The sequence below is a fragment of the Echeneis naucrates genome, chromosome 23 (assembly GCF_900963305.1).
Source record: "Echeneis naucrates chromosome 23, fEcheNa1.1, whole genome shotgun sequence".
NCBI lineage: Eukaryota > Metazoa > Chordata > Actinopteri > Carangiformes > Echeneidae > Echeneis > Echeneis naucrates.
The window spans coordinates 6,885,953-6,908,431 of NC_042533.1; the positions used below are offsets into that span (position 1 = coordinate 6,885,953).

At 38.2% G+C, this 22,479-nt stretch overlaps 1 protein-coding gene across 1 annotated transcript in view; it reads left to right on the forward strand.

The window, feature by feature from the left end:
* The window catches only part of cacna2d4a (calcium channel, voltage-dependent, alpha 2/delta subunit 4a), a 67,824-nt gene extending 46,025 nt beyond the window's left edge, over positions 1 to 21,799 (forward strand). The window contains exons 27-39 of the mRNA XM_029495702.1: positions 11,855 to 11,916; positions 15,531 to 15,545; positions 16,041 to 16,085; positions 16,217 to 16,279; positions 17,030 to 17,100; positions 18,160 to 18,235; positions 18,319 to 18,371; positions 18,926 to 18,981; positions 19,452 to 19,472; positions 19,986 to 20,106; positions 20,726 to 20,841; positions 21,151 to 21,233; positions 21,620 to 21,799. Coding sequence (XP_029351562.1) covers positions 11,855 to 11,916; positions 15,531 to 15,545; positions 16,041 to 16,085; positions 16,217 to 16,279; positions 17,030 to 17,100; positions 18,160 to 18,235; positions 18,319 to 18,371; positions 18,926 to 18,981; positions 19,452 to 19,472; positions 19,986 to 20,106; positions 20,726 to 20,841; positions 21,151 to 21,233; positions 21,620 to 21,712 — 875 coding nt within the window. The 3' untranslated portion in view covers positions 21,713 to 21,799. The remainder of the gene's footprint in view (positions 1 to 11,854; positions 11,917 to 15,530; positions 15,546 to 16,040; positions 16,086 to 16,216; positions 16,280 to 17,029; positions 17,101 to 18,159; positions 18,236 to 18,318; positions 18,372 to 18,925; positions 18,982 to 19,451; positions 19,473 to 19,985; positions 20,107 to 20,725; positions 20,842 to 21,150; positions 21,234 to 21,619) is intronic.
* The last annotated feature ends 680 nt before the right edge of the window (positions 21,800 to 22,479 follow it).

Consider the following 22,479-nt stretch of genomic DNA (forward strand, 5'->3'; position numbering starts at 1 on the left):
TACCTACCTGCACACTTTTCTGAATTTGCTCACCACGTTGTCTGTCAACAGCTCCAGCTTTTTGCACAGGCCAATTAAAACACTAGACTGGTCTGTTATCCAACACACACACATGCACACACAAATACAAAGACCTCTGGTTTCCCGTTCAAATGTGGGCACTGGACTGGCTTCACTGGTCTTGAATGTACTTCCTGGCAAACAGAAATCTATTTTAGCTGCCAGTAGCTGCTGCCAGTGCTGGCTATATAGGACACACTCTTCAGTGCTAGTTAGAAAAGATGATTGCCTAGAATGACTGGAATAGCAGGTAAGATGCAATATGCTATTCCACATGAAAGTTTTATTTTGTTGTCTGTGTCTTTCTATAAAAGTGAGGAGTAATGTCTGTGTAGCTGCATTTGTGTGACGCACCCTTTAGTCAATTTGATGCCAGGCTTAAGGACACATGGTATCAAATATAGAAAATCATATTTAACAGCCAAAATTAGTTTATTCATTTTTTTATATCATTTTTCAACCCATGTAGTACACATGTAGGTCAGTGCCTCAAAAAAACAAGAACAACAACACACACACACACACACACACAAAAAAAAACACGATACTTGGCCAAAAGTCTTTGACTTATTTTGGAACACTCTTATTCTCCTTAGGTGCTCTATATATGAATATCGAGACAGCAAACTGTTTCATGTCTGCATGAGTAATTGCTTTTGAATGTAGAGTGCAACCCTTTGGCACCACTAAATTTCACATTCCATGCTGCTCCAAAAATTGAATCTCAACTATGACTTTGCTTTTCTGTGACCTTTCATTTTATAGCAGACGAACAGACAGCTGTCTGTGATGTAACCTGAGAGAAATCCATGATGGATGAAAGTGATACAAGAACGTTTCTTGCTCTCAAGCCCTTCTTGACCTCAGATCCTACATCAGATATTTCAGATATATAAATGCCACTGTTTTCCCTCCACTTACCTCTGCACTGTTACACTACACTTACTCTAATCTCTGAAGGTTCCCCTCTTCCAGATTTGTCCACTGTTTGAGAGTAAAAGAGGTTTTAACATCAGAGTGTGAAGTGAGCTTGATTCATTTTGTTCCAAAGGTAGTGTCCATGTTTTTCCAGGCTAGTCATGTGTCTGGCAAACAGACTTTCTGGCATAGGGATCCTTTTTAAGTGCCAACATCTCCTGCCAAAGCGACTTTTATGGCCGGTTCTGTTCCATGAATGATTCAGAAAATACGTGTAATGAAAAGCTGTTATAGGTACAGTGTTTTTGAAGGAAGTAAAGTATTCTGTAACTTTTCTTTTGCGCTGTCATGTCTCACCTAGGATCTATCCAGTCCCAGGCCACGGGATGATTAATTAATTCATTCATACATTTACCTTCTACTGCTTATCTGTTTCTGGGTCGCAGGGGGTGCTGGAGCCAATCCCAGCTCACTTTGGGCGAGGTCAGGGTCACCCTGGACAGGTGACGACAGACAGACAGAGACGAGCAAACACTTACACTCACACTCAGACCTACGGACAATTTAGAGTCACCAATAAATCCAAACATGCATGTCTTTGGATGATGGGGGGAAACCAGAGTACCTGGAGGAAACCCACACAGGCACAGGGAGAACATGCGAACGCTGTACAGAGAGGCCCCAGGCCTGGGAACCGAACCCACGACCTTCTTGTAGTGGGCGAACATTGGTTTATTTATTATCATGGAGGAATGATTAAATCCCTGTACTGTTTGCTGTTCATTACCTCAGATACTGATGATATATGAATTTTAACCTTCTCAGTTGCATTCATTAGAAGTTGCTGGGTGAACTAAATACACATGGTCCTTTCTGCTATCCCCTTCACTTCTCTATTTCTATGGGTTCTGCCTCTTCTCTCATCTCTATCACTCTCCTCTATTTCTCTATCATCCACCCACCTACCCCTCTTCACCCTCTCCCTCACTCTGTAATTTACTGTGCCATTGGGTGAATGTCAGTGAAGATGAATTGGCTCTAATCTTTATATTAACACCAGACCTGGCCAGGCATGTTTAGCAGTACAACAACTAGTTCCTGCATAGAACAAGCCACTTCAAGGTACTATCCATCTTTTCCACACACACATGAAGGGACAGCAATTGTGTATGTCCATGGTTCCATCCCAGGAGTGATTTTTGTCTCTTTTTCAATTCATCAGCCTTTTCTATCATCCGTGAATCAGCCTCATATTGACTAGACAGTTTTATGGCCCTTTGATCAATACAGTCAATGAAGATTGCTCCATTAGAAATCAATGTTTTAATTTACGCTTTCAAAAACATTTTTCTTGACATAGTTTTATTGAATAGCCCATTCTATTCTCATAGTTTTTGCCTTTTCTTTTTTCTAAGACTAGATTTTTGGTATTTTGTTTTTCACTTCAGCAAAGCGTTTCTGCTTAAAGCACAGTCATTGGGCAAGATAATTTTTTTATCTTTATGCTGTCTACCATGCTGAATAAGTTCACCAAAGCATGTTCTGCATCTTAATAGTCTGTTTTAAGGACTTATTGAATGGGGCCTCATACTGCAAAAGGCAGAAGCCAAGACATGATTTTTTTTCTGTCTTTTCTATCCAAACAAAAATAATTTATACCTAACATTGGAGAAACACCCACCCAGACTCAACCTGGGTTGTCACAATCTTGATTGTAAATCAGATATCAATCATAATTACATCCAAATTTCTACCTTTGGAATCAAGGATGTTACACGCCCCCAAGTAGACATAACCATGAAAACAACACTGTGAACACAGCCAGTTCAACCATCCTTATTTAGAGCTATTCTCCCACAAACATTAACTCACACTGAAGAAATAATTCGAATAAGAATAAATAATAAGAAATAATAAGAATAATTGGTAGATCAAGCAAGCAACCCTATTCACTGGTGGAAAACTCTTTAAGGATTGAAGCCTTTAATTAGCATCCTGGAACCTCACTATGAAATGTGAAGCAGGCTTTTTCTTACCACAAATGTTTTGCTTTTATTGTAAGGTAAATATCCAGTAATTAAGTTTCCAGTTTACTGGTGAAGTTAGTTTTGTTTTTGATGGAGATTATATCATTCACAACACCATGCAGACCCTTTTATGAAATAAGAATTAGAAAATTTAATGGACTGTCATGGCATAAAACCAATGACACTAGACCAGATTAGACTAGATTAGTCTAAAAATGGGATAGTCATCTGTGCCTAAAGGACCCACCCACCCCCCACCCCCCCCAAAAAAAAAAAAAAAAAAAAAAACGAGACTCAGATTAGAATGTGACCTTGAAATTTTAAATTAAATCTAATTCAGGATTTGGAGAATTGCGACACCCCCAGAAATTACCCTTTTTGAAACACAATATTTCCTGAGTGCTGTGTCATGCTTCCCTACCAGAAAACACTAAAAGAAAACTGATATCTTACTTTCCTGTCCAACAGCATTAGTGCTTAAAAGAGTCAGATGGCTAAAAGTGTAGACAGTAACCTGAATAAGAGGCCCCATATAATCTGAACTTGGCTTCTGATGCGTACCTACAAGACACAGTCATGAGCCTTCATGACCTGGAAAATATTGGTTGTCATTCACCGAAAAATAGGAATTTAATGTGCAAGGGCAACCAAAACCAGGCTCATCTGTTTAGGGTCAGTCTTGTTTGCATTATTTCTCTGTAACACAATATCTATCATTGCAAGATAATTTAAGATATACAGTCAGAGGATTATAAAGTGTTTTAGGTACACAAACTCACACACAGATGCTGACAGAAAGTCTATCCCCTTGGAGAGTCTCATTAATTTGGCAGAGCTGATTTGTTCTGAAAGGCTCTGAATTCATCACAGCCAGACAGATGGTGGAGAGGGATTTCCTAGAGAAGACGCATGTGTGAGAGAGAGGGGGAGAGAGACAGACTGAGAGAGCCAGCAATCGACAGACACAAAACAAGAGTGAGGGACAGAAAACAAGGAAAGTGGAAGGTGGAGAAGAAAGGAAAGGAGGCGAGAACAACAGCACAATAAAGCTGCAACCCAAAAGTGAAGGGGAGGAATGAGAAACACGAGAGCAAAACAAAAATGGATGAAAAAGAGAGGGATAGTTGAGATAAAGAGGGGAGAGGTGAGCAAATGCCATCTGTCTTCTTAGAGAGAGAAACAGATAATAGAGTATAAAGGAGAGAAGGGGAAAATAGACAAGAGGGCGATTTAAGCATATTTAAGCTTTATATAGAACATGTTAAATGTGCTGCAAAATTGAATAAAGTTATTCTGTCTGCACATTATATGTAGATATGGAGCCAGGGAAAGGTTAATTTAGTTCTCCGCAATAACTGCAGGCAGTGGAAAACAACTGCCCTGGCTTTGTCTGACGTAAAATAATACACCTACCCACACCTATTAACAAATCTCAAACTTAAAGCTGCAATAATTCCATTTTTATATTAATGATCAAAAAAAGTTGTGCATGTAAAGTGAAAGGGGTTTCTCATCGCTCTGCAGTTTCCCTCAACTCTACAGCATCTTTTAGCAATGAGCTGGTGGACATGGTGAAGCATTCAGAAGCTTGACAGTCATGTTTGGCCATCTATATTATCGTTGGAGATACAAATATGAACTTTTGCTTATTGGAAAACAAATGATTTTATAATAATATTAATGCATATGTAAAACCAGATGGGTGGAGTAAAGAAAGGTGACACACAAACAAAAGACACTCACTCACTGCCATGTTGATGAGATTGAGGAAGTGATTGAATTTCATTCTAATTAAGTGCATCAGAATATTGACACTTTTCTTTCCTCTCTTTTGATGTGTGGGGAAAATCCCCTGTTCAGAGCATAAACTGCCATGTAAACATTGAAAATAGAAGACAGAACACAGCAGTTTGCCTTGACTGTTGACACACACACACACACACACACACACACACAGAGGTTTCTCCCTGTCTCTCCACTATGAATGATTTAGTGATCGTGCCTCCAACAGGCCTGCTCAAGAAGGCTGTGAAACTAGGTTATCTTAAGGTAGGCTCTACTGACTTAAAAGGTCCACACACACATCTACCCATTGTCAGCTGCATTTATTTCCGTTTTAAAGAAAGAGGCCACCCATTTAACACTCTATCACTCCTGCTCCATCACCTTTACAACAGCCAAACGCAGTCACAGGCTCCTCTGTCTATTTTTCTGCTGTGTCAGTGGGTTTCAGAAAACATAATCAATAACATAATTGAATTGTGTGAATGTCTGTATAAAGTTTTGATAATTAATTTTTTTTGTAGTTAGTAAAGCAAAATATAAATTTTTTGTCATGTGTCATCTAGTTATTCTAGGCCACCTTTTACAGTCTTTAAGTTGAAACGAATCACGTGGCCCTGCCTGTTCATCCACTTCTGTCTTCATCCTTGATATACAAAAAGTTGCGCATAAGAAAGTGAGAGACACTTCTAGTGAGAGAAAAGGTGGAGAGAGAGAAGAGGAAGATGAGGAGGGAGGTTGAGTCATCATGCTTTTCATCCAATCACAGCCCTTGGCCTGTTGCTTTGGTAACGTGATGTCAGTGCAGCCTCTGGCGAGTCCTCTGAGGTTGGCGAGCGGCAGCACAGAGGTGTGTGTGTCTGTGTTCTTTTCCTCTCTATTGAAGACGTCAAAAACACATTCTGAAACTTTATTTTAAAAGGCTCAGAGTCACAAGCCATTTGTTTATCAGCTGGAAGAGATACAAGTTTGAATCTGAAGAATGTGTTGGGTGTTTATGTTTGTGTACTTGTGTGTGCTGATGTGGGAGTTTTCATGCATGTGTGTTTCTTAATGTGCATCCATACATTTGAGTCTGTCTTTAAGTGGCTCTGTGAGTGCATTTTGATGTTTTTCTTACTTTTGCCTGAGCGTGTGTGGACTTTTGTGTGTAGGTGTGTTTGTGCAAACTGAGATGCTGAACACTTCTATTTAGCCTCAACAATAGAATCAAAAACATTTTTTCTCTCAGTCTTTCTGAGTAGTCGATCAAAATTTACCATAAGTCCCTTTACTGGCTGGGGCAGTGTTTGTTGCCAGGCAACATCAGTTTATTGAACATTCTCCATCAGAAAGTTATGAGATCTGCTGAGGCTTTTGGGAAACACAAACAATTGTGCGGCTCAGCCATATTGGAAATTTGCAAATTGGCTTTCATTTCTAATCTGCCACATTGCACCCATGTGTAGTTAATTAAGGAGTTGAAAGAGCCAAATGCGTTATTTACTAATGACACTCCAACAATTTTGGAGCTAGGCTAGTAAACACATTATTTCATATGACAAATGCTACAAATACTATTGTCTTCATGCATGGCTTCTCCTATCTGATGCAGATTACAGTGTGATGACTTTGAATGACAGATGCGGAATCTTTGGAAACATTGATGGTTATTATTCAGATTAGAATGGAGAATGGATTTAATTTTCACAGGGACAACAACAGTCACATATTAAAGAAAGAAAACAAAGAATGCAGATAGAGAGATTGTTGATTGCTGTTAAAATGAGAAGAAAAAGGACATGAAATAAAATTTCTGAACTGCATCTTACTCTGTTCCATCTTACCGATAGCGGTTTTTTGATTTGATTTTTGATAAAAAACTGTAATTATGTGTTTGTGTGTTTGTGAAGGAGCTGGAAAAACAGAAAGCGCAAGTGACATTTAAGTGAGAAAGCTGTAATATCTGTGCATGTCTGCACTGGAATGATTGTGTCTTTGTCAATGTTGATGTGTGTGTGTGTGTGTGTGTGTGGATGAGGATGAAAGCAGAAAAAAGAGATAATAAAGTCAAAGACACGATAAGACTCTGACATTTGCTCAGATAAACAGTAATCTTCTTGTCCGCAGTCAGTTCAAATGAAACATCACACTTCTAAATATTCAAACAACAACTACTGTGAATCAGTTACTTTTCCTGATACCAAACTCACCCATGAGATGAGATTTAACTGAAAAGGCACTGCTTATAATTAGCTAAAGACTAATTTTAATAACTGAACTGTTCTGGGTAATGCTTAACTGAAGTAGCATTCTGCTAAACTACAGTTGGTGTAAAAATATTTGTATACTGTTTTATAATATAATCTATATATTTATCCTTAAAATTCTAACAATGTAAATACATTTTCAATTTAATTGCATTTTTTTCTCATATTTGGCTATCATTCCCTTCAGTTATGATATTGTAAAACGCAAAATGGATAGAAGGCTTTAGAACTAAAAACAAGTGGGCAGTCATTTGGTGAGTATTATGATTAACAATGGATCAACAAAATAACCAAAGTGAGACTATTGCTTTAATAAACTGAGATTATCTTAGTAGGTGTGAAATTTTAGTGCCAGAGCTCACATCTTCAAAAAAATACACATATCATTGCTAACTGTCACACCTCCACTTCTCTTGTCATGTCCACACTCAGATACACAAATTTGAAAGAATGGGAAACAGATACACTCACATGCACTCTCATGCACACCCATTTGTTCTTGCTGGCTCTATTATTAATAGCTACCATTGGTAGAAATGAAAAGGGTTTCCAACTCATAACATTATTAAAAAACAATTCATCCTCTTTCATCCCCTCTGCCTTTTGTCTTGGCCCTCTTCATCCCGCCATCATTCTCATACCACCTGGGCCACCTGAATCCATTACATCAATTAATCTGTTCTTTTCATTACATCTGCCCTCTTTCAATGGCCTTTGTGTGTGTGTGTCCTTACAACCCAGGCTCATAGCTTTTTTGGTCGCACTTGTGGTTGTGTCTTACCTTTTTGGCCTTGTAACCGCTTCTTCCCTATCACAACTAATGCAGAGTATATATGTTTCCATGAAAGAATGACAGAGACAGAGAGAAAGAAACAAACAAATATACAGAAAAGAATGAAATGACCTCCTCACTATCGGCCTTATTTTCAGTGTCCCCTCTGTTCCCAGAGACTTTTCAGAGCTATTGTGCCAGTTTAATTTATTGACTTGTGTGTGTGCATTTCCTCTATATTTAGCCTCCAAGACCATCTTGCCTCAACTGCAAGGTTTTACTAAGGGAACCATCGGCACTAGCTCAGCTCACTGGTCATTTAACACAAACTAACCTCCAGTGCCACATCAGCACAACAGACTGACACACACACACACACACACACAAACATGCGAAACAATGTCAAAAATGCAACAACACTAACAAGCGCCCATTTATAGAACTGTATACAGTCACCTCTGTATACAGTGTTTCAACCTAAAACACATATAACCTCTGATACATAAATAGCTGGAGAGACAGATAGATAACTTACTCTATCTCTGTCTTCCTCCATCTTTCTCCTTTTCTTTTCCCTTTCACAGTCTGTCAGACACTTGACACTTGTGACTGCTCCATTTAGCAAAAAGGGCAACAAGCTCGTCACCTTTCACTGTCTCATTCTGTCTCTCTGTTTAATAATGATACATTTCAGTGACATGGTCTGCTAAAAGTTCTGTTTATATCGCTTTAAATGGTTTTGACAAATGTATTATTTCTTGTTCCTCACAGAGACCTGCTTTGGTCTATGTCCTGCACTTAAGTCTAAACTCTTTTCATCTTTGCAAATATGCTTGTGAAATGCATCATTACATATGCTTTGTTCTTATTGAAAACATTTGTAACTTTATAAATCTGACTGACTGATGTATGAAAAGAAGATTGTGTCATAAAAAGTTGTCTATAAAAAAAATATTTTGTAGTTGGAATTGCAAAGGGATGAGTTGTAATTATTTTACAGCACTATTTTAGGATCCATTCATGTCACACAACAGAATTGTGTGACTTGAATCTCAAGCTGGGTACAATTATATGTAGTTGCTTCATATATAATATTTATTATTTCTTCACGTCATTCTCTTTTATTATGAATAGTGTTACCATCTCAACTATACATATACATTGGTTGTGCTAATGTATGAGTGTGTCTTTGCCCCCCTTTCACTCTGTTGGATTGCCCCTGTTCTACTACCTGTCCATTGTTATAAATGTCTTCCTAATTTATTGCTTTGCTACATGTTGCACACACAGTGTAATAGGTATACTCTGTTGGGAAAACTCCTTTGAGACAAATATGTAAAACGTATAGCTTGTTGTCTGCTTATCCTTGTTCCAGTCCCCTCACTTTTTTTTTTTTTTTTTTTTGCATGTTTTTTTTTCCCCCAGCATTCACGACTCACATTCCTCTGTCTCGTTAGTGTAATAACCAATTAACTCCAGTTCTTGGTTGCTCAGTTTTTTAAATTCATTTCTTTATTAATTCATTTCCTTTGCAAGCGCACTCCACTGTGATTGTCAGCTCACACTAATTGCAACTCAGACTGCAAGTGTACAAGATATCTGCTAGAACTAGCACATTCACACACACACAAACACACACAGGAAAAAACACAACTATTACAGCGCGCACATACACACACACTTACATGGATCAGTGTGATGGTTTTAATTAGATTTGGCCTATCAGCCTCCAACTCAGTGAGGCAACGACGGCAGATTACTGCAGCCCTCCTTCCAACACTTTAGCTGACATTATGGTGGAGGGAGACAACTTCAAGTTCATTTGTATTATTGAGGAGGAGTGGGAGGGTTGTGAGGTAGTGGTCAAATGGAAAAAAATCTCAATTTACTCAATTTATCTCAAATTACATTTCTTTGAATGGAGTGTAAGGATATTGATTTAGTATCCTTACATATAATTGCACTGTGTGACAAAGTGTTAGATCATGTCGAGAATGTGGTGCTGAAATCGCAACAGATGCCTCAACAAACCAACACAGCTCAGTCCCAGTCTGTCTGTAGATTTTTACATTTTGGAAAATCTTGTGCATCCGTTCTGATTTGTTTGAACAGATAAACAAGTGCTCAATCAGCATAACAGGAATTTATGTGTACATGACTGATTACATGCTGATTGCAGCCATGAATCAGCATCTTGGTTGATTTTCAAGAGACTGGACAGACAGACACACAAACCAAACTTACATGCAGCCACATATTGAAACGCACACCCTCAGACAGAACATGTCAGAGGCTTTCCCTGTAATATACAGAATGATGCCTATATGGATGTACAGCTCACAGGTTATTCTTACCCTCAGTCATGCATCATTTATTACTTAATAGCATTTTACAAGCATAATTGAGTGAGTTATGTGCAGCCTATAGTCCTGACCACAGCTGGCCCCACATCTTTTGGCAGCTATTGGATTACTTTTTATTTCGTCACCTCATAACTTAAGAAAAGAAGGAAATGAACCAACAAACTAGCCCTTTTTTTCCTTTGTTCTGTTTTCCCCTCCTTCTACTGTCCCATGCTCTTTTTTGACTCTTCTATAGCCCAACACACACATACACGTACACTTTCCCAGCCCTGCATAAAATAATCTGTCTCACTGGCTTTTTGCTAACTTATTAAGTTAAAGTAAGTAGTCATTTCTCTGTGGTATCATTACTTTACATGGTGCTGTGTGTGTGTTTGGTCGGATTTTAGTGCATGCTCTCATGCTGTATACAGAATGTGTACCTATACTGTTTGTGGAAGGATGTGTGAAAGTACTGGTGTGTGTGTGTTTATATATATATTTTTTTGCATACAGCGAGGCTTTCCCTGAGTGGCCATACAAAACACACTGCAAGTAAAAAACACAAAATCTTTGATGCTAATATGAAGTGTCACATTTTCCTTTGCTGTGTGTGCGTATTTGTTGTTTGCATGGGTGGATAAAGTATGTGTGCAACTTATGCAATTACACTTGCTTTTTGCATTACCACACGCTCTGAAATGCTGACGGACGTACAGCTCTAAGCTGACACAAGCAATTGCTTTACCCCTGTGTGTTTAATGTACACATACACACACACAGACACACAGTTGGTTCAAACAGCGATTCTGAGGCTCAGAGGGCCAGTTACTGTAAAAGGTTCTTCATAATTTGGGTTGAGAAGGCAGAGCTGATCTGTACAGCAGGTCTTCTTCTTCCCCTCCAGCCTGGGAGCTGAAAGAGAGATACAGTCGCTCTGTCAGTGACGTTAATTGGCTCATTAATGTTCTTTCTTCTAACTGCTGAATTTAACTTTCTCTCTCCATTTATGGTCTACCATCTCTTCTACTACCATTACTGCATAAGGAATCACCAGCACTTAAAAGTGCAAATATTATCAGACCCACACACACTGCACATGTTTTTGCATTTACTATGTATACACTTATTACTATTAGTGTGGCTGCTAATAACACTAAAACTGCAGTAAAATAAAAAACTTCAGCAGTTTTACTGATGTTAAAAAAGTTTTGCTTAACAGCTTTTTAAGAACTTTTAACTTTCTGAAACCAACAAACTGAGCACAGATTTTTGTTGTAGTCAAGTTTGAAATTGTTCAGTTTATGTCATAATTATCTCTTCTGGAACTGTATATACTGTTCTAACCAGAGTAATGTAAAAACTCAGACGTGAAATTGACCAACAAAACTAAATGATAAATACTAAGCTGTAACAAAACAAAAAAAGCAAAAGGTAATAAGAATGGACAAAGCCTTCTGTGTAGCCACATGAAGTGTGCTTTGTTTTCTTCCTGCTTCAATGCTGTTGCCATGGCAGTTTCGGCATGTGATAAAAGTGTCTGCAGTGCTTTTTTGCCTTCACAACAAAGAGGAAAATTTGCATTTTTTGAGTCAAAGTCTTTGATTCTACCCTTCTCCTTCTCATTAATTTTTTATGTTCAGGTTTATTTTAATGCTCTTAATTGGTCTTTCACTCTCTTTGTGTGTCTCTCTGACTCTACAGCCATTGGTGTCCAGATGACTCTCAGCATGTTGGAAGCCAAATTCTGGGCCATCACAGTACAGGTAAATACATACTGCCTTAATGTTTACCACCATAAACTAAAGACAGAACGTTATCCAGTAGACCCTGCTACCTTTCATGAATCTTTTATATCTGGTTTGGAAATAACTATTAGCTGGTATTTAGCTTTAGTCATTATTACCCATACATGTAAGATGCACTGTTGGTCTGCAATTATTCATTTATTTTTGTTTTGTTTAGTTTTAGTTTTTGTTTCTTTTTTTTTTGAATTAATGAATCTTGTGTCCGATGAATTAATATAAAGCTGTTCATTCAAGACATGCTTGTTGACAGATATACTGCCTACTCCAAGCATATATTCAGGATTATCCTTATCCTTTCAAACCACCTGCCCGCTCTGACACAATATCTTACGTATGCATATTCAACCGTTAAAAGAGTGTATATCCATCCTATAATATTACTGTATTTTGCGGACCATAAGGCGCAATATCAGTGAACAGTCAGGTAAGTAGTACTTTCACTACATAATTAGTTATCTAACGTTGTCTGATGTTGCAACCCATATCCAACCAAGGACCAACGTCAGTACAACGTCCCTGTGTCAGCTGGGAATGCTCCGACAATCCACCGAGCGGAGCAGCTTCATCACTTATCAAAGTCGCACTAAAACATTTTGAGATTCTTGAGCGCAGTGTACCAGATAAAATTGGTTTGAGGTCAATAAGCACAACAAGAAGTCATACACAAGGCGCATTGCCGATTTTTGAGAAAATTTAAGGATTTTAAGTGGGCCTTATAAATACGGTAGTTTGAAAAAAAAAAAAAAAAAAGTAAAGTCGTTATTAGTGTTGTTTTCAGCTGTTAGTTTGTGTGCTGCTCAGAAAATGTAAACAGGATGGTTTCCTTGAAGTATCCTTGGTATTATTTCACACCAAAAAAAGGTGCTTAATGACCTTTGCTGATAGCTTTGCCACTTCTCCTCTCTGCTCCCTTGGCTGTAAATGACAGCAGATAAAATAGAATTAAGGCTCCTGGCTAGTCATTGAATGATAGATAGCTACCACAGATAACAGCCCCCAAATGTGTGTTTGTCTCTTTATGCGTTGCTGTGTAAGTGCGAATAATAGTCCTGTACTGTATATGTGTGCACACCTCCTAATGTTAGTGTGTGTCATGTTGACAGGGACCATATGCATGACCATCTGCCCACAAGTATGTTATGTTCATATTCCTTAGCCCAGAACTCATTAAAATCATTTGCATCTGTCATGTTATCCATTACATCTATGCTACGTAGAAAATCTTTATCACTCACACTGTGGATTCTCTCTTCTGTTGCCTAAATTCACAATTTTCCCCCTCCTTCTTAGTTCTTCCCTCCCTTTGTTGTCTTCAACACTTTCAGTCTTCCTCCCCTTTCCCATCTCCTGCCCCCCTAACTTCTTTCCTCACCTCCCTTCCTAGGCCCACCTCCTCTCCTCAGATAGCTTACATAACCATATTATGTCATGTCTGTCATGTCTTCACTGTCAGGCATCTTTATTTCATAGTGTGTGTGTGCGCACTACAGTATGTGCTTGCCTTAACTCTGTACGTTCATGTTTGTCATTTGTGCGATCAATGTGTCTGTCGCATTAAGTCCTCAGTCCAGTTTATTTTAAGCTTTAAGCTTCCTCAAGGGTGAAGATACTGTACGTACTGTAAATCCTGAATTAAATACCCATATCCAAGAGGAAGTACAATCACCAGTCATATGGAAAAAAAACAGCAAGCCAAATAAAAACACTGATTAACTGATTAAGAAATAAGTCATATGCTAGCTCTTCATATCATTTAACTATAATCTTACTATTTTGATTCATTATCAACAAGATAATGCCATTTTTCTGTTGTTGTTGTAAATTTGGTTACATAAAAGTTCTAAGAAGCATTGTGTTATTGTGTTATATTAATCTGTTCAATTCAATTACTAATATCATCAAATTCACTTCATTTTATGTGTGAGAGTAAGTATAATGGCAACAACTGCTCTCTGCAGATCTCAGTGACAGAGTTATATAAGTTTTAGAAATCCTATCTGACTTTATACTTACAGGATAACGTTGACTAGCTTAAAATAAGATTAGCTGATGAATCATGAATTAATAGGGCTAAGAATAAAGTATGAGGTTCCATCTCAGAGGAATAAGTCAGAATGTTAATAGGAAAGTTTTGACATCACTGTACAGCATACTCAGCTCTGGTTTCTGAGTTTGTGTCCAGTTCTCTGGTGTTTAGAAATAGTTCATGTGGATGAGAAACAGAAACAAGTTTAAATGCATCGTGACAAAAAGACTGTAGATAGATCCACTTCAGTGTTTTACTCCACTGATACTTTATGTGCCCATCTTGATTAAATCTCAAAACCCAAAATTGTATAAATATGTGGAAACATATATCACATTATAATATTCAGTGTGAATCCTGCACTGTAATTCTCTGTATGTCTCTGACAGTCCACTGCTGATGCATTTTGTCTGAGAGCAAGCTGAGATGCAGTGACAGTATTGTGAATTAGAAGTGATAGCTTTTCTCCTATTCACATCTCAGCTGGCTCTTAATCTCACAGAGAAGACTCAGCGGTTCCAATAGCTCTAATTCCATGTTTTCTAACTCTGTGCTCGCACGCTGTTTTTGTATTTGTCAAAGCAATGCACCGCAACCTTTGAAATATGAAATATGCTTAAATATATTAGTGCCATTACAGAAGCAGAAATGTTTTTGTGGATTTTTTTTTCCAGACAATATTATTTTGTGGTAGTCAAAAAATATTTTATCCTCAAGTTAAGTAGCTTACTTCAAAATGTGTTTATGTAATTTAAATATAGATTTTTTTAGATCAGGATTCATGTCACAGAAGAATATAATCACCATCTCATTGTCTTCTCCTGGAGTTCCCAGTTGAGACCTATTTGCTAACACAGGAGCAGCCTCTTACCTGCTGCTTTGATGTGGGAAACTGTCTCTGACAGTGGAGGAGAAAAACGTATAGAGAATTGAATGACTGATCTGACCATATCATAGTTTCCCCAAATTTTTTGGCTCTAAACTCATGCATTTTTTTAATTACGGCTTTATGCTCTGCAACTCAACTATAATATTCCTGAATAGAGTTTCCTTTCAAACTTCTTCCTTCGTAAACAAAGAAAAAAAATACAGCTTTTGCCCTAAGAGTATGAGGAAGAATCATTTCTCTAAGTCCATTCATTGAATTGTGATTTATTTTAGGAGGCAATGGTGGGAGCTAAGACTGACACTTTGCTGTAATAGGATTGAAAAGAATGACAGACTGTCTCATTCACACTTCGACATGCTCTATATAGCCTGACCATGACTCCAAAGACATATTGTCCATAGACCCTAATCTACACACAATGTGGACTTAAAGTTTGTCCACAAAGTGAAGGGGAGAACATCACCGATAAAGAGCTGTCAAATATAAAAAATGTCACTAACACTGTCACTAACATGGACAAAGGTTTGTGTACTTTGTGCGGTACAGTAAGCAGTACTGCAAAGATGAAGATTTTGTTTCTGACCTGCATATATATCCAAAGGGACATTTTCATGCAGCCTGTTGTCTCTCTCTGTTCCTTTCCTTGCATCTTCTCAGCCAAATGACACAGATGTAAGTGTGCATAATTTTCCCCTCTCCTTTTTTTAAGTGTCACTTTAGTTTGGAACCAAATTTAACATTTTTGCAACACCTGCTCAGCTCTGTGAAGTCAGCTTCACACCCCAGTTACGACAGTCACATGCAAATGTACACACAGACACATGCTTGCAGATATTCAGGTGCACAAACTTGCAAAAACGCTGTAAGAATGCATCAAAAGTAGATAAGGCACATCACTCGCAAATTAACACCTTCTCACCAACACAGGCTTGAACATGTGCTGATAAAAAAACTCATCTAACACCTCCGCCGACAAACACAGACAGAGCATGTGTTCACATCGTTTCCTCACTTACACAAACATGGCCTTCTCTGCACACACATACTCATCAGATATTAACACCGATCACAGTTGTAGTCATCACTTTCACCTATATTTTGTCAGTGAAAGTCAGAATTGGAAATCATGAAACACATTGCAAAGACCTGTCATCTTTCTGTCTCCAGTGCTCTAACATAGAGGGGATTTGTCCTCTACGGTGTGACAGCATTGTGAGTATAACAAAACAGTGTGTATGTGCAACTTTAGAAACACAAATATTTGTTATCCAACTGCATAATAACTGTATGAATCATTTTGCCTATTGTTTGACCCAGATCTGTGTCTCCTTCTCATATTACAGGATATTGAGTGCTACGTGATTGACAATAATGGCTTTGTCCTAATTTCTAAACAGCGCAATGATGTGAGTTCACACACAAACCCACACACACCCAAACAGACACAGTGAATTTAGCTGGAGTGCTTTTCAGTCTCTCATTTGATTGTTTTAGAACTTAATGGCTGTCAACAGAACAATGTAAGAAATTTGCTGTTCTGTGCCCATTATTCAAAATTACATCCACACATCTCACAAATACTACTGTGTGTGTGTTATTGGTTGTAGTTTAAATCGTCTGAGAAGACAAGAGTTTATTCACAATATACCAACCATTAATTATAGCAAACATAATCGTATAAAGTCTGGTTCTTAGAATATACCCAAGTGTGCTTCAGGCTTGAATGAAGCTTTATTAAAGGAATAGTTTGTAAAATAATCTCATCCAGTTTCTTGCTAAGAGTTGCTTGTTGCTTGTCTGAGTCATTTATAGACTTTGGGTTTTGACAGATTAAACTAAGGAAATATAATATTTTAATAAATTAACTGTCAGAGATGTTTGCACTGCAGATTGTTAGGATACTTTTGGGGGCCCAGCTCTGAAGACTGTATTTACAAGAAACTCCAGCGAAATCATGTACAATAACATACATTGTGAATACACACAATATCACATGGATGAATAATCAATCACACCATTCACATAGAGGGGAAAAGGATGAACACCAGAATAAGTAGTAGATATTCTCTCTATCTGTCTTTTGTGATAGAAATGTAATAAGTTCAACCACACTTTGTTTCAAATAGCATTTATCTGGCTTACCTTCTCTTTAATAGGCAGGGAGGTTCTTTGGTGAGATTGACGGATCAGTGATGACCACATTGATCAGAATGGGCATGTTCAAAAGGTAAAGCCTATCATTACTGTGTGACTGACTGACTGACTAGTGTAAAAGAAAGTCTATCTGTCCAATCTCAGTGTTTCCTTGTCTATCTGTTACCTAAGAACAGGAAATTTCCTTATACTGGCTGAACTATTCTCACTTTGCAAATTAAAAGTGGCACTTTATTCATCCCAATGCCTTGTCCTTATAAAACAATGCATTTGAACCGTATTATGGATTATGAACATGATTCGCTTCGATGCCATGTTACAAATTAACCAGGAGGTCAGGTTGTAAATGTTTCCTATTTTGTTTTTGGTTGTTATTCAGCTAAGCCTTTCATCAGTATTCATGTGAGACACGTAGCCTGGAGGCTGTTCTTTACTCTCATTATACAGCCACAACAGCTTTGTTTTTTATGGTATAGTCTTGTGTTGCCTTGCGTTGTTGTCTCTTCATGCAGAGGTGTTAGTGGTTTAGATATCCCTGCTCCCTGCTTCTCCCTTTTGCTCCCCTTTGAGCTTATTTGGCTGCTCTGGATTTTTCCCCCTTGTACTTTTTGCCCGTCTTTTATGTTTGAAATCTCATGAGTGATGTGCTATTTTTAAACAGCTAAAAGATTTCGTTATGCTTCGTTTGACACAGGATATTACATAACCAGTTTTGAGCATGCATGAACTTCAGTGGTTTGTGTATGTGTGTGAATATCTATGTTTGCAGTGTTTGTGCGTACATTTACATCGAATGTGTATTTATTTGTGCTTCTGTCTGCTGAAGGACCAACTATACTTTGATGTGCGTAAGGATCAGATATACCATACTGTATTACTGTATTGAAAAGGTTAGATCACTGTGCTGTTTAAAAAAGAAGGTAATTCTGCCACATAGATAAGTGAAGTTAAGGATCAAGCCTTGGCACAAAGGTTAAACCCTGCCATTCAATGCAGTGTGTAATAGTCTCCGGGGGGGGAGGGGGGGGTCAAGAAATCAATGAAAGTCACTGAAATACTGCCAGAAGAACAACACCATGTGCTTTTGTGTGTTTGTGTGTGTGTGTGTGGGTGCGTGTGCGTGCTTCCTCAGGGTGTCCTTGTTCGACTACCAGGCCATGTGCAAGATGAATTCACACTCTGTCAGCAGCTCCCGTCCACTTTTCAGCGTACGTACAGCAAACTCTCTGTATACACCACAACGATCCAATCAATTCAACAGTAACTATAATCAATCCATCTATCTCTTCAGCCATTTTATGGTCTGGCTTCAACACTCAAGTGGTTCCTCTCCAACTTCCTACTGTAAGTGTTGCTAGGGGCAACCCGGAATTGACTGTTGTGCAAAATATATTGGATTTTTGTGTACATTTGTTTTGCTTTTTGCGTAAAAACAAAGTAATGTTTGTGTGTTGGTCAATAGCACTGTTAAACATAACTTTAGATACACATTGTTCATGTAACATGTTAATGTCTTTGGTATTTATGCCAAATTGCTGAAAGAAAGAAAGCAGATGAGTGTCACCAAATTTCCAATCATTCCTCTTGAGTACATTTATCAACCCATGGAAGCTGGATCAATGCTGAATTGGACCCTTTTTATCTTGGTGGTTTTGTAAGACTAAAGGCACTTCATAAATCCAACAACTATATTAAAAAGAACAGGTTAGTTATCCAGTTAACACAGAAACTGCTACCAAAACTTCCAATTACTGCTGAATAACTCGAGGACCCATTTTAATATTCCCGTGGCACATTTTTGGGTCCTGGCCCAGTTTTTGAGAACTGCATGCAATCTGCTTTTGGTTTATAATGAAAGCTGTCTAATTGACTATCCACTCTTCTCTCCTCTCCACAAGGTTTCTCCTGGAGTTTAATATCTGTGGCTTCTGGCACTCTGAGCATTTTGCTGATGGTGAGCTCATTTTGGCCAATTAAGGTTTAAACACCATCACTGAATATTTTATATTTTGTAACCCCCCTCAGAGTAAACCTGGGATTCTGCAATTATTGCTGTATAAACAACTTCTTAAAAAATATATAACAAATAAACACTTGAGAAATACATATTATTTAAAGATTCATATGGATATATGTCCACCAGGGCTTCATTCAGCACCATCCTCATTTCATTTTCATCATCATCTCTCACACCACAAAGTGATGTCATATTACAGTGATGACAAACACATGTTTTGTTTTGTGTAACATTGATCACTAATTTGAAGGTCATCACACAATAACAAGACTGTGTCCTTTGATCCCCTTACCTCTCATATGACTGTCTCTCCGTTGATCGCACATTCACCTGCCGCATCACTTCACCTGTCAATCATCTGTTCTTCCTCTTACACCTTATCATGAACATCATCTTGCTTCATTCAGCCAAGCCGTCTTTCAGTGTGTGTGAGTATTGGCCTTAAATTTTTCTGATGACAATCCGTGTTCACTAAAACTCCCTATCATTTTGTATTTATGTGTGGTGTTGTGTTTTGTAGCTTCCCTTGAACTAAATAGAATTTGTTTTGTCCAATTTTTTTCAAGAATCTTTCAGTAGGAACAAGCAGAAACAGGCAAATACTTACTAGCATAACATTGGACTAAAGTTATAGTAATTCTAAAGAAATTGAGCATAAACTGTATTTCACAAGTAGACGTTAAATCCTGACAAGCCATAATGGCTCCTTTCTCAGGTTTCAAAGCCGTCCTTTTACCTGAACACAGCACCATAATCAATTTTGTTTGGAATACACAGCAGGCCAGAGCAGCTCCGGCAATGGCAGACAGAGACAGAAATGGCTGAAATAGGAAGGATTTAAATGTAGGCCTCGTCATCTCCCCAGCTTGTCAACAAAATGTCACACGCAGTAATTCCAATTCCAAATTTTAAGACATGACCCTTATTTATGTTTCTATTAGCCTCAGCTCATAAGAAAAAAGGGGACATCCTGCAGCCATGTGACACTGAGTACCCCAGCTTCGTTTACGAACCATCAGTCAAAGAGACCAACAGCATTATTAAGTGTGGACGCTGCCAAAAGTAAGCACACACTCGTGCACATTTATACACACACACACACACGAATCCGCAGTTTGATCCTGTTAACCCAAAGACCAGTCATATTAAATTGTCCTTCCAAAATCCATTTTCTAAGGCTTTGCTCTGCATACAGAAAGCAGTGTGTGTTTATACAAAAGTATCAGGGAAGGGGAAATGAGTAGAGAGGAGCTGAATTACATCAGCCTGCCTGGGGTCATAGAAAGATAGAGAAGCATATGGAGAATGAGATAGAGTGACTTGGGTAAGAGTAAGTGACAGAAACAGACATGGAAAAACAGTGGGAGTCAAGTGCAGGGGAAAGAAAAGGAAGAGAGAGAAGCATCACAGCTTGTGTTTGTCTGTGAGAGATGGAAACATGGAGAGAAACCCTGGGGTTCTGCGGTTATCTGAATTAGTTCAGCAGATTTATCATAAATTGAGTCTGAATGCCCTCATGAGGCCAAGAGAAGCATAACACATTACAACCAGCCTTTTTTTGTTGCTTTGCTGGCCAAGATCCTGACACATGAGGTTTTTGGTCGGCTGTATTATCCACTAGAATCAAACAATATCACTGACCTATTTCTCTTTTTCATAAATGTTCTTTTGTGTGTGTCAGGATGTTTGTGGTGCAGCAGATACCAGAGAGCAACCTGTTGATGCTGGTGGTTCAGGCAGACTGTGACTGCTCCAGACAGTACGGACGGCTGACCATGGAGCCCAGAGAAGTTAGATATATCCTTTGAAATTTTGGGATTCACTGAGCATCTGTTGTTACGCTGTTGTTCTGGAAAGGGTGTACACAATAAGCAGGAGTCACTAATTTTACAACAAGATATCGGCCCTTGCTGACTTTGCAGATCCAAACACGGTAATAGTGTTGAGGTTTTTCCTCTTGCACCACACTTACCTCAGCTCTTATGTACCCTAAACTACAACCTGACATAAATATGAATTGGTACAAATTGTGAGCCTATGGTTTATATGTGAAATATTTACTTTACATTGTACCTCTGCTTTTGTTGCTCCTTAACCCCACTGCACATAACGCCTCAGTGAAGTGTGACAGGATGAGGTCGCAGAAGATTCGCAGGCGGCCAGAGTCCTGCCATGCCTACCACCCACAGGTGAGCTACTTTAAAACTCACAAGATCTGTAACCAGAGTGCAGCTGCTTTGAATGAGTGTCCATCTCAGCTTTTTACAAACTTTTTAAAATTTTGAACAAATATGACCCATATATGTTATTTTTTTTACAAATAATTCACTCTTTCAGACTCACGTGCTGTTGTTTTATAAATTTATAGAGTTTGATCTAGACCTGCTCTATATGTAAAGTGCCTTGATGTAACTTTGTTATGATTTGGCGCTATACAAATAAATCTGATTTGATTTGATTTTTCCACAATGTGCATTATAATAAAATAGATATTTCCTGTTATTGTCTTGATGTACTAGTTCTGTTGTTTACAAAAGAAGAGCTCATAGTGAAATTTTCTGTTTTGTCTCTGTAGGAGAACGCCAATGACTGCGGGCGGGGGTCTTTTATATCTCTCTCAGCCTCTCTCTTCTTTACCTGTCTCTGCTTCTCAAGACTTGTCTCCTGATGATGGACAACTTTGCCATTTTATCAATTCCAATATGCAGGAGGAGCCTGGAATAAATCAAGTGATGTGTTTGGACATTGGAACCCAAGTGGATTTTTTTTTTTTTTTTTACTAATTCTGTGGAGTTTGCTCATTACAACTACAAACCTGTTCCCTTCAGATGGACATTCAGTGTGCTTTATGAGCTTATTTTTGGTTAATTACTAGAAATCAATACATTGGAAGTGAAAACAGCAAAGAAGCAAATTAAAGGGCTTTTGTTGCCATGGATATGTTTTCTTTTCTTTGGTTACTTTCACAAGCACTGCATTGCATCTTAAAATGAAAAGGGACTAAAAAGATGCAGGTGGTGACTATGACGTGTATTGATAAAAAGGGATTGTGAGTCACAAGATGTAAAATAACAAAGTCTGGTCCCTTTATGCCACTGAATTGCGTGTTGCAGGCAAACATGCATGTTATTTATGCAGCTATAGGCACACACTTGACCAAAATATACACACATCCGATATTTATCATCCGCAAGTCTTTATTTCATACTTTGTTTTTTTTTTTATATTTTCCACTGAGAGAAGGGCTGCAGCAACATGTGAGGAATCATTGTTGCATTGTTGGTGCAAGTCAAATTTTACTTGGATGTTTTTAATATTGATTAATAATTAACAATGGATATGACTTCGGCTTAGTGCCTAGAAAGTGGCCACGATCCTCGCATTTTCAAGCTTTGCCGACATAAAAAAGTATTTGTTTCTTTTAAAGATGTTTGT